The sequence below is a fragment of the Corvus hawaiiensis genome, chromosome Z (genome assembly GCF_020740725.1).
Source record: "Corvus hawaiiensis isolate bCorHaw1 chromosome Z, bCorHaw1.pri.cur, whole genome shotgun sequence".
In the NCBI taxonomy this organism is placed as follows: domain Eukaryota; kingdom Metazoa; phylum Chordata; class Aves; order Passeriformes; family Corvidae; genus Corvus; species Corvus hawaiiensis.
The window spans coordinates 43,672,736-43,690,333 of record NC_063255.1 but is presented as its reverse complement, the minus strand read 5'-3'; the positions used below and the strand labels follow the sequence as shown (position 1 = coordinate 43,690,333).

General features: G+C 39.1%; 1 protein-coding gene across 2 annotated transcripts in view; it reads left to right on the top strand.

Annotated features, from left to right (window-relative positions):
* The first annotated feature begins 16,980 nt into the window (after positions 1 to 16,980).
* FBN2 (fibrillin 2) overlaps positions 16,981 to 17,598 on the top strand; it is a 118,415-nt gene continuing 117,797 nt past the window's right edge. For both annotated transcript variants that reach the window (XM_048292563.1, XM_048292562.1), the window contains exon 1: positions 16,981 to 17,347. In XM_048292563.1, coding sequence (XP_048148520.1) covers positions 17,109 to 17,347 — 239 coding nt within the window. In that variant the 5' untranslated portion in view covers positions 16,981 to 17,108. The remainder of the gene's footprint in view (positions 17,348 to 17,598) is intronic.

Below are 17,598 nucleotides of genomic sequence, written 5' to 3'. Positions count from 1 at the left end.
AAACGGTCTAAGTTTTAACAAAAAAATCAGTAACTAATTTCTTCTCCCACCATTACAAGGCTGTTGAGTCTAATTTGCCAGCAAAGTCTAGCCATGAAAGAGAAATACTTGGCTCAATTAAGCTGTAATGAATGTAGAGATGGAGAAAGAATAAGTACAAATACACTGGTAGCTTAACACTTAGGTAATTCTGGAGGCAGATATACCTTGGAATGAAGCTGAAAATCACTGAGAAGATTTTAAATTACTTTTGTCAGTGTTCTTATTATTGCTTTCTGGTCGTAATTCTCAGTCATGCCACCTGCTGTGTAAACACGCATCATCAGGTGTGGATGAGAGCTCTCGCAATCACTGAAATATAAATATCAATATACAGATTTGATTGCAACAGTCCTTTTTTCCTTCATGCTTTCTTGAAAACATGTATTAGATGATGAAAGCAAAGAAAGAAACAAGTGCTAGATTTGATTCCTGAAATAGCAGAAAAATAGAAATTTTAAAATTGGTCCTTTTTAGCATTAAAATGTTAAAAGATTTAGCTACTACTTTTTTACTTTATATTTAAGATTACTCCCATAATCAGACAATATTGCATTACTCAGAAAAGCATTTTTTGTTTAAGGGGTTCCATTAGAAATTAGAAAATAAAAGCAGGTTTCTTTGAAGGATAACCCTGTGATGCCAACCAATGTAAACACAAATCCTGATGTTTTGGCAAGCTAAAGTGAAGAAAAAGCTCTTTGGTCTTCATTTACATTTTATAGCAAATATTTTATTAGGAGAAAGTGAAGAATGTTGACATTCCACCACTTAGACCCCAGTCAAAGCAATGTTCTCAATGCCAAAATGTCAACATTTGTTGCCGTTTCCTTCACATTAACATGCTAGAATCACATCTGGCATATTTCTTTCTCTTTTTTTCCCCCTTCCCCCCTGCCCCCAGTCTATTGCAGATAGGAAAATGGGAAGGCAAGATAATTCTCATTTTTCTCAGCCAGCCATCTGCATTCAGCTGTTTTGAAAAAAGAAAAAAAAATGAAACAACTCAAAAAGCAGAAGGCAGCCATCTCAGGTGCACATATTGTGCACAGAGATCCATATTCATTATCTGTAATCTATAAGTCTTGCATCCCTTTTAGAATGTATATTTCCTTATTATAATTTCCATTCCTTATTATGGTTTGTAAGTCTTAGGGAACCTATCATCATTATAGATTACAGGCAAAATTAATTCTGTCTGTCTTTGTTTTCATCTGCGTGGTAATGCCATGGTCAGCTCTGTCAGGTGAGTCCATTTCATGGCTGAACTGCATCCTCCAAAGCTCTCAGAGAAGCACTTTCATTTTGGCCCAGTTCCTCATCAAACTCACAGAAAACAAGCATTCCCCTTTTCCAGACACATCCAGTAGCAGATGAAGACCCTCTTCTCTGCCCACATCTTTACTTTTTTGAAGGGCGTTTGGCTTTCCTGCCTTGCTGTGATTCTGCACCTGTGAATGGAAAGATTCTGTCACTGATTCTTCCTCCTAGTCAGAAGGGGAAGAAAGAAGAGAAACTTCCAGCTTCAGGAGCCATGAAATGCAGACATGAGGCTTGGTGTCTTTGCCCAGCTTTTCATTATGAATTTATTGTCTTTGTCTATATTTTCCCTTTTAATCTGACTGCCTGAAGAACCAGTTAATAATATCTGCGTTCTTGATAATTCACTCTTCCATTTGCCAACAGAAGTAAAAAGAGTCCCAAAGAATCCACAATTGTGTAGATATGAATTATTCTGAATTATTCCCCAGTCTTTTTCCTGCTGTGTAAAATCTCCAGGAAGAAAAGGAGATCCAACTGTGACAGCCAGACTTATTTATAGCATTCTAGAAATAGAAAATCTATGGGAAATATCTACCTTTTTCTCCTTCAAAATTTCATAAACACTTGTTTTTCTTTGTGTGACTGTACTTTTGAAAAAATTACAATGTAAACTGCTCTCTCATGTGCAGGAATTTCTGTGTGAACTAACAAAAAAAACCCCAAAAACCCAAAACACCAAACCACTCAAAAAAAAAAAAAAAATAAAAGGAATAACATTAAAACTAAACCACACCACTTCATACCAAAGACAGCATTTTGATTTATGTTTTCTGACTTGGCCTGGAACACATTGTGTGAATGCTGACTGATAAAAAACCACAGATGATCTCCCGTGAAAAGAAGTAAATGGTTACTTTTTCCTTTAAATAAAAGCTGTCTGGATGCTTAAGGAGAATGTATCCCATCTAATCCACAGCTCAGGGATGTAAAGTTGTAACGTCTAGTGGCATCTTCCACAACCACAAATTCGCAGATTACTTAGGACACACTGTACTGTAATTATGCAGTGGTTAGGTGTTTTCAAATGGAAATAAATTTAAGTAAAAGTATTTATGAATTTTTGTTAGTTAGGGCTCAACAAAACTACAACCACAGCACCTGAGAAGGTCACAGAATCATTTCAAAAGGCTGAAATGTGTATTATCAGAAAGGAAGTCTTGAGAGCTGCTAAATTGAATCACAAGTTCTGGAGAAAGCCCAGAGTGCACAAAACACAGTAACAAATGTGTGCAGTGCAACCTGCAAGTCAAGTGACTGTCTCCAAGATGCTCATACATTAAGATTGCACAAGCAGATTGGAATGCATCTGCAAAATTTTTCTCTTTTTTTTTTTTCATTTTCTCCCCTTTGTCATATTCCCTTTGCTTGTCATAACTAGAAGAAGGACAGGAAATTTTGAGGGCTATTTTAACTCGTATTTGATATAACTCTTGCTATTTTATCATTTCATTGCTAATGCTTGTGAGGTATTTTTTATTTGCAGGATTTTATTAAGGTCTTAGCAAACTGGACATTTAGCAGCTGAAGGACCTGCTTCTAACCTTGAGCTCTGCTTACTTTGTCTTCTAGAAGAATGCAAAGTCAGGCTTCTCCCTCTTCGCTATAGATGTTTTTCAAAAATTCAAGTGTGACTGTTTTGCAAACACAGAATGTGCCTTTAATTCTTATCTTGTAGATAAATAAAGCAGAATCACATCAAAAGTTTTAGAGGTGCAGAATAAAACCTCTCCCACTTCTGTAACAGTAGATAGCTGCATTTAAAATTTTGAAATTCATATGATTATACACTTGCATATTAGTTTCAGACCAAATGCAGTATCCTGTATCTTGCACCACTACAGAACAGGACTAATTTTGTGGTCACATTTTTATTTTAAATATTGAAACTGCAAACCTGTAAAGATACTGTTTCTGAACTCAAGTGTAGCCTTAAAAAAAGTCTAGTACATTTTATCTCGGACTTTTTTTTTTGTTGTGGGGCCTACATCAGATCAAGGAGAGCAAATACTTGATCTCTCTGTGAAGATTTTTGACAGTTTTGTGAAGAATGCACAGCTTGGAGATGGATGGCATTTTATTGACATTTGTCCTACAGAAGTCTCCTCACAATTTTCTATAATTCTTGGAGAGATATGTTAAATATATCTGTTTAGCAGAATGGCTAAAGTGGCCCTTTGTTTGCATTTTTTCTTCTTTTTGCCTGTCTGGTTCCAGTTTTTGACTGCAGCAAGAAATAGACATGAAATCCAGTAAGAGCTATCCCTGCAAACCAGGCTGGCTTGGATAAGGATTTTTTGGAACATCGAATAGAACTTTTCAGACCAATGAGAAGTTTGTTATGTTTACCCAATAAAACACACACACTTTTCATGGCCCCCGCCCCAGACATGGAAATGAATACACCTCACAACTCCTTAAAGTGTCTTGCATTCTTTTAATCCATTATTCCATCCCGAAGACACCCTCCCGCACACATTTTTTAAAAATTCACTTTCTTATTTTAAGCCTTTTTGATCAATAAAATGTTCTGTTATTTTTCCTATCCTCTCCAAACAAGAAAAAGAAAGTAGAAGAATAAAAATATATTTCTGGAATGTTTATCCCACTTGATCCTTTCTTTTTCCCTAGGAAGAACAAATGCAACAAATGGATGAAGATTTTCACAGTCTTTAACTGTAGGGTGGGGGTTTTGTACTTTTCACGGTTCTTTCATTACCATCACCTCTGAAAAAAAATTTACATTTTCCTCTAATACATGTCAAGTACTGCTTCATTCCAGAGCTGGTTTAAGGCCTCTGGGGCACAAAGTGCAGGCCCAAGTTTTGAAAAGTTCCTGTGCTGTGATTTGTACTCAAGACCACAAGGTTTAAACTTTGTTGTCTCCACATGCAGTCCTCCCTGGTCCAGGTTCTGCTACTTCATTTCTTCTATTTCTTCCATCCTTGATCTTTATTTTTTGAGCATTTCTACTTCTTAATCTTTCCCCCCCCCTTTTTTTTTTCCCAGGAACTTTACTGATGGAAGCATTTCCCAACTTTCATTCTTCTGAGCAAATTAGTCTGCTTTGCATTGGGAATGGAGTGACACCATTATCTGATGCATATAAAACATTCAGGGAGAAGTTTGGATTGGTACATTTGTTCCAGATGCAAACAGAGATTTTGTCTCAGAATTCTTTTGTATTCCTGCTTTAGTCACAAGTTGAATAATGTAACTTGTCCTTACATGCTGTTTTTAAACACACCAAGAAGTTGTTTGCCCTGTTGCCAACTTAAACCTATTCAAGACTCCCAGTCCTGAAGAAATGCAGAAAGCAGTAGAGTTCTCCCGTTTAGCTATGAGCAAATCAGGGAAGGAACTTGATAAATCTGTGGCCTGCTCAAAATATGTGAGCATAATTTGTACATTTGTAGTTTTTTGTATGTGTTCTAACAGTTCAGATAAATATGCCACAGATGAATGTGGCATTTTCTCTTCTGCCACTGCAAAAGTCACTTGAAAAAGGAGCTCTAAAAAAAGCCAAACCCAAACCACACTTCTAGAATTTTGTTCTGAAACACAAAGAATTTTTTTTTCCTTTTGTGAAAGGAAAATTGAAAGATCACAGCATCCTGATGGCCAGCACAGCAAACCAGACTAATCCTGACACCAGTCCTGTTGGCAAATCCTTCAGTAGTTTTGGCAGCCAAATGTGGGGCCAGCCTGGAGCATGAGGAAATCCAGCCAAGCAGACAGCTACAGTTCTGTATATGAGTCCTGGAAAAAGCATTCCAGAGCTTGGCATCTGTGCTCCAATGCTTGCCAAACACACCCCAGGAGTGACCACACATGTGCTGGCTTCTGCAGCAGAGAAGCAGAAGGAAAGCAGAAGAGCTGTGGGGAACATGCTGCCATAGCCCATTTCTTTCTTCTAGGAAAAAGAAGATTCTCCTGAGAAGCCAAAAGTGAGGCTGCACATATTTTGTCTAAGCTACAGAAGGAGTATTACTTCTTATTTACATCCATAAATTCTATTTTCTGTTTCTGTTCAAACTGTTTTCACCCACTGTTATTTATAGGGCTTTCTCTCATGTAGCTTCTCAGTTATCCAAAATCATTCACATGGAAATTAGTTAGGATGAAAATCCATACCTGACAACCCACAGCATGCAGACAGCATTGCAAATCCCCATTCCATGCCATTAAAAGGATTTTCACATCCAGTAATTTTTTTTTTTTTGTCTGTATATGGGCTAAAGGTTCTTCCATTACATGACAAGCTCTTAGAGAAACAGGAATGGTTGTACTTGTTCAGACTAAGGAGGGTTCTTGTTTTTGGGCTGAGACTGGATCTGAGCTTCCCCCTACCAAAGGGGCTGTGCCAGATCATCTTGGAAGATTAACACAAATTAGAATCCATGTTTTCTAGATTGGTCAGGATCAGAAGCTGCACAATTATATGGCACAGTAGAAATTCCAAGCGGCTCAGATACCCTTAGAGCAGGAGGCTGTTGCAGTCTTGATGATTCATCACCCATGACTAAACTGCTGGAAACCAGCTCAGCTACTGATCCACCCAGCAATGCAAAGGCATAATGAAGACTTAGAGAAAAACTGCCCTCATCTTTTTTGAGTTACAGCTGCTGGCTGGGCCTGTGAGAAACACCAACAGCAGGTGATTTTACCAAAACCAGTGTCATCTCAGAGAAACAGAGATACCATACGCTTCTGAAAGTCAGCCCATGAAATCCAGCTGACGAATTTGGTGATTTCATGAAACCTGCCCATGAAATCTGCCCATTTCCTGGAGATGAATCTGGTGGTTTCATGGAGATTACTTATGGCTATTTTATTGGTTCAATAACATTCAAGCATTCCCTTGTTTTCATGGTGCTCTCTAGGTAACCAGTAAAGTAGTAGAAAACCTGTACCTGCTAATTTTAGACCTGTTTTCTTATTTTCGTAGAGTCAGCTAACAACAGCATGCCACTGCCATGTATGGTCCAGCCAGCTGCATGTCTTGGTCCACTGTAGGCAACACACCAGATTCTCAGGATTGTTATTAATAATATGTTATTAATAATATGTTATTATTATAGTATTTAGTTATTATCAAGGCTGTTTCACTGAATTTATGGGCTATGAAATCTTACTCTGTGTATATCTCATTGCATGAGATCCCCAAACACTGAAGATATGATATGAAATTCCTATCACAAAAACTATTTCATCCCAAATTTCTATTGAACCCTTTATGCCACAAAAAATGAAGTTCTAGTCTTGAAAAGGAACTTTCAGAAATTAACAAAAAGCCCCCAGAAGATACATCTTCACACATTTCCAAGAAAAATTCTCAACCTGCCCAATTTCCAGAGGTCTATTTTCTTACAGTGGCATTTTAAGTGGCTCTGAATTTGTTTCCTGCAGATGTAGGAATAGTGATTTTTTTTTTAGTGTCCCTCCCTAGGCTGAATTTATAGTCTTTTAACATTGGTTTTGTCCTGGGATATAAAGTGGACTTCACACCTGAAAAAACAATGCATTTTTAATTCTGTAGAAGTAGCCTGAGATTTTGAAACCTTTGCCTTAGACTGCAAAATATTGAAAAGTTTAATTTTTAGAATTCATTACTGGACAGTGCTAAGTAGAGGTTCTTATGAGCTGTTATGCTAAAGACAGTTCAGCTTTTCTACTAGCAGACAGCTAACAGCTGTTGGCATTTTTATTTCAAGCAAATGCTTATAAACTTCAATCAGAAATAGGTGAGGATGAGATCTATCATTTGAATCTAAGTGCCCCAAATTTTATACAAGCTTTATGCTTTAGTAGAAATGGCTGCATGTGTAGAATAATGCTAACAGTCCTAAATTTATGAACATTGATGGCAACATTGATGACAATTTTGCGGTTCCATGAGTGATAAATATTTGGTGGGAGGTGGTCACATGTGTCCTGAAAACTGCCCCCCACCTCAGCCTTGCACCACTAATACTGACAACATGTGAAATTCAGATTTCTGTTGACTGATAAGAGACGCCTTCTAGGAAGCCTGTAGCAAGGTAACACTCACTGCCATGAGCGGTCACCCCCAAAATTATGTTGTCTATTTTAACTGAAATATTTTTAATATTTTGACTACTATAACCAGTAACAAGTATAAAATACTGTCTGTCTTCAAGAAATCATCAGTTTGGGATCTCCTGTCATATGAACTGTGAACCAACGTGTCTGGCAGATGTCTGGCACCTTTTTCCTGAATTCCCAGACGTCAGCCTAGGTAGGGAAAGCCTCTGCACATATTTGAGAGCTATAAATTAATTTTACATGTGTCTATAAAAGCAAAATATGTTGTAAACAGAATATGTCAGCAAAGCCTGCACAAGAAACCAGTGAAAATTGAGTGTGAGTGACAACTGTGGGGTACAAAATCACATTCTGATAGCTTTCATGAAGGTTTTTACGCTAACAGCTGGATTTGGCAGCCAGGTTGAAGTGATGGCACTACAAGTTTATAATGATAAAGTTTCTAAGTGTACCAATTGTGGTGAAGATAATACCCATATTACCTGCCTTTCTACCCTTATAGTCACTAACAATATACAGGAGAATCCTCATATCTAAAGCTCCTTAGAGGATAAGTTAGTATTTCCATGCCGTAATTCAGCTTTACAGAATTTCCTGAAGTTTATTTCAGTGTCATTCACATTTCTCTGCTTCAGTCTACTATAGCATTAGAGCACATAACTTACACATTCAACATGAAATTAGGTGCAGAGGGGATAAAATTATGTACCCAAACACCATCACTGCCCACCTCTTTTGTCATGCTCATTCATTTTCTTTATGATGGTCATAAACAAGACATTATTTCTTCCAATTTCTGTAGCAAGATCAGTTCCCATGAAGCAAGTGAGACTCAGCCTGTGGTTTATTGGAGAATTACAGCCTGGGCTTGACTCTTTTTGTTACTTTCGTGTTTTGAAAGATTATTCCAGCATTTTCTTGGTAGAAAGAAAGCAAATGACAATGAATGATTTTAAAATATTTTTTTAAAACAAATGAAATGTAATATTTTCAGTAGTGTTAATTTATATAGATATAATATGTTTCAGTTCTTTACTTAGTTTATTAATTCCAGGTTTGTTTATTCAATCTTGTAATATTTTATCGAAAGGAATATGGATTTACAGAACTGTTAGTGATGGAATTTGTTGCCTGTGAAATAATAGAAGTAACAGATAGTGCTGTGTTATGCAGTTTGATATGTTTGCTATAGCATGTCTCAACTAGGCAATTTAATTTTAGATTACTTTTTTGGGGGGCTGATTTTTATCACAGTGCTTTAAATTTTTTAAAGATAGAGTACTGCATTGTAATTTTCAAGTTCTAGTTTAACTTCACGAGAATACAGGAAACTAAGTAAGTAAGTAAATAAATAATGAAATAAATTGTAGCCTTACAGTAGAATCTTTTCTGCTGTAAATTGATAGCTCTACCAGTCTTTATCACTGAGCTGTTTGAGCCAGAATCAACTTCCTCACAAAGACAGGCTAAATGCCACGAATTGTTTGTTTATTTGCTTCTGACAAAATTATTTTGCTGATTTCACATCTTATATTGTATCAAATATAGGTTATGTGACCCTACTTTGTAACAAACTTGCAGTTACCCCTCTTTGGGATCAGGAGATTGCCTTTTGCTGGCCTGTGGAACAAACCTCATAGACAAGCCGGTGTAAAAACTTGATATATTTCTGCCATTTTCTTTTCTCCTCTTTTGGAAAGTATCTTTAAAACATCCTTTTTTCCCCCCCCCTCATTCATACAGCTCTATAATTTTAAGCTGCTATGCATGATATGCATAATGAATCCACCTGCCAAGATTAGTAGCATTTCTTCTGTGCAGTCTCCACTAAACAATTCTTGCCTCTTTTAAATTAATAATAATTTGTTATCAAGACATTCACTGTTCATCCCATGCTTGCAGAACACAGTCCCAATGCATGAACAAAACCCCTAGATGTCACTGTAACAATATAAAAAAGAGTAGCAGCTGTAAATAGCAGAGTTTTTTTAAAGTTAAGATGGTCTTGAATGACACTGAAGGAACTTGATAAACAGATTTCAATCTTGTTTTCCTCACATTCAGATGTATTTTCCACTACGTTCTGTGCCAGTGGAAGTCAGTGGAGAACATGGTTTGGTTTTAGCTGCGGCTCTGAACAGCTCTATCATGGACGCCTTATTTTGTGCAAAGAACATTCTAGGCTATGGTAAGCATTGTCACATTTTATTTGTTCAGGTGTTTTAGTTCTACTGGACCAAGTTCTTCTGAGAAAAATTCACATGATACATTTGTAAAACTATATTTGTACATTTGCACGCATATAAAAATACAAATATGCTCTTTTCGTAGGCAAACAAGGACATCTAAGAGAATAAAGCTGTTCCTATTTTTGTGTTTGCATGTTGGAAAAAAAAACTTGAATCCCAAAGGCTATTTTCCTAGACTGTTAAAAAAAATTAAATATATATAATAGATAAATAAATATATATGTATGAAATAAATATGATGCTTGAATTCACAAAGAGAGATCTGTGACTGTTTTTCTCTGCATGCAAAACACATATGCAATCTGTGAAATGTTCTACCATAGGCTGAAGGGGAAAGGGGTGTAACCAGCATTTCCTTTTCAGTCTGAAAATTTACAGGAATGCAGCAGGACATCTGTATGGAATTAGTATAGCTTCTCCCCCTCATACATTGAGATCCATGTGTCTGCAAACTGAGAGTCTGTAATCTTGAGTCCAGATTTGTTTTACCTAATAAAAACATCAGGACTGATTGTACCTTAGGGTGTAATATTTAAAAAGACTGAAATTAAGTTTTTAAGGAAGTAAAAATAAAAGCAGGCAGTTACATGTTGTTTTAAAGTCTTTGAATCTTTAGATATCTTTACATATTTTTAAGGGGTTGTCTGTAGTAGCCTCTACACTGAACCTTATACCTACATTTGCAGGCAATACAGCTGGATTTGGGAGCTTCAGTGTACTCAAACAATCCTTCTTTCTGGAAAGCCACATGACAAACATTTCTGCCAGTTTTCTTATGGAATTTGCACTGCTGCATGACCTATCCTTTTTCCTTCCTATAGTCTATAGGAAGGGCATGCTGTATATAAAATTTTATAATTGCAACATGCTGGTGTAGAGCTGCTGAAATACATTAATGCGAACTTTGAGTTGCTCTTAGTATATGTAGTGCCATCACAGGTGTTTTAAACATTCCATAATGGTATTGTAAAATATTATATACTAGACTTTTATATAAAATATAGAATAGATTTTATTTCTCTGCTTGAGTAGGGAGGTGGGACCAGATGCTGTGATCCCTTCCCACCTGAACCATTCTGGGATTCCATGAACTCAGCATTTTCATGAGTCTTACAGCATGTAACCAATCAAAGACTGTGCTGTACTTACACTCCATGAACCTATTTTAATTTGGTAAAAATTAAGTTTTGTTCTTGTATGCAAAACCAATCATGGTATCATAGAGTTGTGAAGGTTGGAAAAGACCTAAGATCAATGGGTTCATCAGACAGGAAGAACACAAAATGATCACCACAGAACACTTTTGCTAATTTTTTTGTTCAGGGTTATTTATATTTAGATAATTATATTGCTTAGTTCAGGAGTTATCAGAGAACATGTCATCTCAGTGAGATTTAGGATGGCTGAATCCTCTCTTTCTAAGTATGTTGTTCAAGAGACGCTGTGTCAGAAAATAATGCTCAGAAGAACCTATAAAAGGACAGCTACTTTAAATCATCCAGCTATAAAATTATTGATGTGTTTAAGTAATTAAAACCATGTTGTCCAAGTTTAATGCCAGATGAAGTTTCTCCTGAGTAACTGAGCCCTTTTACCTGCTCCACCTACAGACCCCCCAGGGAAGAGCTTCTAGAATAAGATAAAATAAATTAATCATTAATTATACACATCTTCTTAACCTGGGAATATCTGTAGCAGCTGTGTGATTTTTTTTTCCAAAGACAAAACAGAATATCCAATAATATCTATTGTGGTTTTAGTTTTGTTTAACTTGAATAAATTTAAAATAGATACTGAAGTGTTTGAGCTTTACATAGGGATAGCTTCAACCTCCTGTTTCATTTAATACATATATACAAATTTTATTTCTTATTTCTATTGCTGTTTTGCACATATAAGTTGGTTAACTTTTTCTGTATCTAGAAAAAAAAAGAGAGAATGCTTTTTTTTTTTTTTAAAAAAAACTCCCTCAAGTCCTTCCTTTTGTTGACAGATTTCAGACCATAAAGTAGGATTTAATTACTGGTAGTTGAGATGTCTAAATTAGGAACATTTGACTTCTGTTTGCAATCACTTAGAAACAAAGAAAAATCGGTACAGAGTGGTCCATTCTACTTCTCCTATGCTAAAAAAATAATTCCCAATTAATATGTGGTCTTACAGGCAGGACACACAAGTCACTTCTGGAATGATGTGCTAAAATATCTTGCCTTGTTTACGTTTTTGTTTGTGTCACAAAGGTAAAGAATCAGACATTCCAAGCCGGGTAATCCTTTTGTACCTGAAGCTTTGCAGCATTGAGAGGTCTTTTTGTTTAATTGCATGGAACAGTTCTCTTGTGATGTCTTTCAACACTTTTTTTGTTTTTTTCAAATTGTTGTCTTATGTCTTAATTATCTTCCTCTTTTATTTTATAAGCCCCACTTAGTGGTTCTGTTCCTTTTCAATATGCCTCAGTCAGCATACATTTTTTTTCCTTCTGCAGTGAGAGCATTACTTTGAAACCACTACTGAAATATTTTTTAATTTTATCAATGATAAAACTGAAACTGTGTGGAATAATTTATCTATTTGTTGCATATGCAAGGGACTTTATATTGAATAATATATTCACATATATGTATATATACGTGAATTAGTAAGAAATGTGAATCAAAATTGCTTCTTAAATGGCTGTGTTATCCTTTACATGCATTGAAATTTTATAGATGAGCACAGGCAAGAGGAAATCATAACTCTTTAGTTATTTCTTTTTTATTGAAAATAAAGTTAGAGTGGGAATAAACTGGTGTGCCAGTTTGGTTTTCTCTCTTTTTGTTTACTAGTTTTTGTTTTTTGTTTACCAAATTATGGGGATATACCAAATTAGTGCCTATATTTAAAGGGTGGGAGAAAAGGAAGTTAGGCTAACTAATTTAATTTCCGGGCCTGAAATAATGCTAAAAATTGAAATAATTCAAGTTTCCATGTGAAAACAAGAACATCAAATCTAACCAAAACAGACTCATCAAAAGCAAGGAAGGCACAGGCAGAGAACAAAGCAGATAGACTTAATAAAAAATTAAAAAATAGGTGTTGACTACCTCATCTGAGCAATGCTTTTGAAACAGTCTCAAATGATATCCTTCTAAGTAAGAAAAAAAAAAATCACAGTCTAGACTAAAATATTTTGGTTTATATTATTTATTCCATTTCCAGATTAATGATGATCTTGATATAGCACAATCACATTGGAGGACAAGATTAGAAATCGAAATGGTCAGATGTATTAGACAAATGGTAAAAAGAAAAGAAAGCAAAGGTAAAATCAACCAAACAAGCAAAAAGAGGATGCAGCTCAACACTTCTTAGCAGTTAAACCACTGGCATCTGCAGCAGATCACCTGCACCTGTGCAGAATTCCTGTGCTTGAGGTACAGGTTAAATGGTTAATCTTCTTTTTACTTTGCAGCAGAGAGGATTAATCAAATGAATTTCCAAGGTCTTTTCCAAAAGTACTTTAAAAACAGATCTGTGGCGAAGACACCAGAGAAATTTAACAAGTGAAGGTTGGGAGCTCACTGAAAATGCTCAGGTGTGGATTTGGTCCAGTGGGGAAGAGGGAACAACTGAAAAGAGATTTTTAATCCTGACATTGTCTTGTTATTTCTACTTTTAATACCTGTACTGATTTAGACATCCACCACTGGTTGTTTTTGGTGACTCAAATAATGAATAGCTGAGAATGTTTTTACCTGTCAAATAAATGTGGCCGTTGAGAGACATAATTTTCAGCACTGTAAGAAATTATTTACACCCAATGAGTCTATTTTAATGGGATCCTACATTAGCAAAATGTTTGTTCACATATTTACTTTGTTTCAAAATGTCAAAATAATATGACTGGCTTTACTTAAAAGTACCTTCCACCCTTGTTTGGGAAGAAAATGTAATCACTTGGGAAAAGTGTGGATTAAAAAATAATCTGCATTATGAGTTTTCTCTGGAAACATTTTCTTTATGCAGATGTACACTTGCATGTTTCCTGAAAATCCACTGTATATAACATTTTGAGCAATTTTTATTGGAATTGGTCAGACTTGAAGTGGCAGTTCAGCTAGAACAAAAGAGGCATCACTCATCCTTCTGTATCATCTATGTGATGTCAACATATCATGGCATCCTCTGTGAAAGAAGCTTTTCTATTTTATAACAGGTGGGAAATAGGGGCAGAATCTCTGGGGTCAACAGATAAAAATGCTTTTCAAGAGCTGGGAGTCATAACCTACAGTATCTTTCCTGAAGAAATCTAGTTTCCTCCCACAAGTACTTAAAGTCTTAGGTTCTATTTTTTCTAATGCAGAGCTGTGTTCCTGTCTTACCAAAGAAACTCTTAGTTGTAGTATTAATTTCATTTATCCTGTTGCCCTTTTTCTATTAATTTCGTTCCCTATTTTTAAGAGAACTGCTGTTAGCTAAAGAACCCAAGCCCTTTGACAGGGATTTTCCCTCCTTTACCATAGCAGTGGCTTTTACGGGCAGCTATTCCAAATTGAACACATGCAGCTCTAACATGAATGATTAGAACATAATCATTATTTTAAATCATGTCTGATCCTTTTTACCCATAAAAAGTATTTATGATCCCCATTCTAACAAAGACAGCTTTCCTGGTAAGCATTAATTTCTATTCATGTTTACAGAGACCAAATTTATCACAAGTAAGACATCTTGCCCAATCTCACCCAATCTCGTGAATGTTTTATGTTTTTGTGTTCTAGTTCCTTTCAGAAATTTAGCAAGGCAGTCCCTAGTCCTCTTCGGGTTTGAGTGCAAGGAGGTCTCTTGAGTCTTACAAATCACTTTACAAATCACTGTTAGCTGCTGACTTTGCTTTCGTTACTGTGCTCAGTATTTCCAGTTTCAAATTATGTCTCTCTTGGCTTTAAACCATAGCTTTCCCACTCCCTAATTTCTAGCCCACCCTTGCTGTGTAATTGCCAAACCTTTTGGGGGGGAGAGGGAGGTGCTGGTTTTTTGTTTCATTGTTTGTTTGTTTGTTTCCCCTTAAATATTTTCAAGTGTCTTTTTCCAGATGTGCTGTGTTTAACTTCTGGGAATTGCTTCTTTATCCCTGTGCTTCCTGATATCCAGGATCCTGATCTTATCTCAAATCAGTTCTTTCCTTTTGATTCTTTGCGTCCTATCTACTTATTCTTTGCATTTTCTGGAGATAGCTATTCACCCAAAGTGGCATGGAATCCTTCTCTTTCCCTGGCTCTCAGCTGCATTTCATTCATGACAGATTTAACAGCTTCTGTTTTGAAGAAATTCCAAACCTCTCTTACAATCAGGAGGTTGCTGAGCTCTCCTACCCAGTTGTCTTCATAAATTAGTTCCTTCATAAAATACTTTTCGTTCCTCATGGTCTTTAAAGACTGAGATCCTCCCATGCAAAATTACTTTTGCTAACCTTACAAATTTAAACAAAATCACCTTTTGATCTGTCAGAACATAGGTCTGTAAATGGAGCCTCTGTTAAAGCCACTGGACCATCAAAGCAGGGCAGTAAGTTGAACAAGAGAGTGGCTTCATGACCTCTTGGCTAGTGGCTTTTATTTCAGAGATAACGAAATGTGGCTCCTGTTTCTCATCCCAGAGTTAGAAGTGACAGATAATATGCGCATGGAGCTAAATGAAGCTGTTACATGTTCCAGTTTTGTTTTAAAAGACAAAAAAGAAGAAAGTTTCCTGGTTGCCACAGTATGCCATGGGCTGTATTGGTGAGGTATTCACCCCTAGAGCTGTAGTTCAAAGGGATAAATCTTCTCAGATGACAAAACCAGATTGTGTCCTGTTGTTATTATCGAAGTGACCAGCAGCCAGCACTCAGGGACTGTCAGCAGGGCCACGTGTTTTTTTCCATTGCTTTTGTTTGCTTCTTACTGGTGGCTAACTATTCGGCACATGTAGGTAAATGTATGCTCTTGGCCTTAAAAAGCAAGCAGCTAATTTCCTCAGCCGGGGTTTTATTGAGATGGTTATGTAGGGAGAAACAGCAGGTGGACAACAAGTAAAACTTTCAGGTGTGAACTTAAAAAAACTACTCCTGAAGGACAGTGCCACCTAATCCAGTACCACACGTCCCTGCTCTTGGTGCTTTTGATGGCAAAAGCACCAGCCCTCGAGGCTGAGCTGATACGAGCCGGGAAGGAGCTCTCGGGTCTCCCGACTCTGCTCGGCGTTCATGTGCCAGACCCCGCTGGCGGGGCAGGTGTGGGGGTCCGGCCCCCTCTCCTCGGGGCCACCTCCTCCGGACCAGCACCTTCGTTGGCAGCCCTGTGTGCTTTCTCAGGGAGGGCTTTTGCTGCCAAGCCTCTCCGCACGGGCTTGTGTCCATCCCACGGCGCAGTTCCCAGAGATTGGGGACAAGCAGGGGAACCGAGGGAATGCGCAGAACCCTGTAACGCTATGGAGCAGCGAGGAGTCCCCAGGCAGGTGCAAAGGAGGAGCTTTATTTACAAAAAATCCGGCCTTTTTATGCCGTTAGTCTGCTGTTAGTTTACATAGTTTTAGGGCACAACAAACCAAATTTAACCAACCACCATACACCACGGCGCGGGCACAAGGCATTCACTTAGCATGTCTCAGTTCCTCTACTCTAGCTAAGTCATTCATTCTCCCACAGTCCACTTCTACTTAGGCTAAGTAACAGGCCGGAGCCATGATTTTACCAGGCCTTTCCTGTACAAAAGCTTTACCTATCGGTCACAGAACCCCCTTTGGAACCAGCTCTACCTGAACCGGTCGCTCCCCGAGACCCCTCGCTCCCTCCAGCAGCCGCCCGTCCCCGCCCCCTCCCCCTCCCGTCCCCATCCCTCCTCCCTCTCCCTCCTCTCCTATCCTGCCATCCCCTCTTCCCGGCCCCCGCCGCCTGTGCGCCCCCTTCCTCCCCCTCCCCATCCCCGCACCGGCCCGGAGGCACCGGCCCCTCCTCCGGCTCTCTCCGCTCCGCCAGCCCGCTGTAAATCCGCCCCTGGCGCTGGGCAGGGGCTTTTTGCTCCCTTTTCGTTCTGTGCCGGCACGTTTATTTAGGCGCGGTTAATTATCGTCTGGCTCTTATTTTTGCAGGGGAAATTCAGCGTGGTTCTCTTGGATTTCCTGTTGCGGCGGCGGGGAGGAAAATCCCAAACTCCTCGGGTTTTTTTTTCCCTCCGTTCCCCCCCTCTCCGCTCAGGGGCGTGTGCTGCGGGTGTGAGCAACGTGGAGCCCGGTCCCCGCTGGCACCGCCGTGTGCGCGGCGGCGGCCGGGCAGGCTGGGAAGGACACACGGCGGAGTTTCCGCGGCTGAAGCCTCTCCGCGCCCAGGAGCCGAGCGGTGCCCGCTGACGGCGGTGCGGGACCGGCGCACCCCTTCGCGGCTGCCCGCCCGCTTCCCGCCGGGATAGTCGCAGGATGGGCAGGCGGCGGCGGCTCCGGGCGCAGCGCTGCTGCTTCTTGCTGTGGCTGGGCTGCCTGGCGCTGTGGGCGCAGGGAGCGGCCAGGAGACAGCAGCAGCAGCAGCAGCATCCGCCGGCGCTCCGCGCTGCCGGAGGAGCGGGCGGCTCCTTCGCCGACGCCGCGCACCGGGAGGACGGGGCCGGGAGCGCCGCCGGCCGGGTCCGCCGGCGAGGACAGCAGGACGCGCTCCGAGGGTAGGGACAAGGCTGATACCCCTTCCCCGCCGCCTGTGCGCTCCCCCGGGCATCTCCCCAGCCACAGCCCCTTGCCGGTGGTCTTCGTGTGTGCCCCCGGAGCCGCTCCCCTTCCCGCCCCTTTGTGTGGCTGAGGACTTACGGTTCGCTGAGCTGGGAGTTTGGTCCTTGCCTGTGGAATCTGGTCTCCTAATTAGTGCGATTTAATTAAAAGCAGGATTTGTGTGGGGCTATGTTACAGCTAACGAATT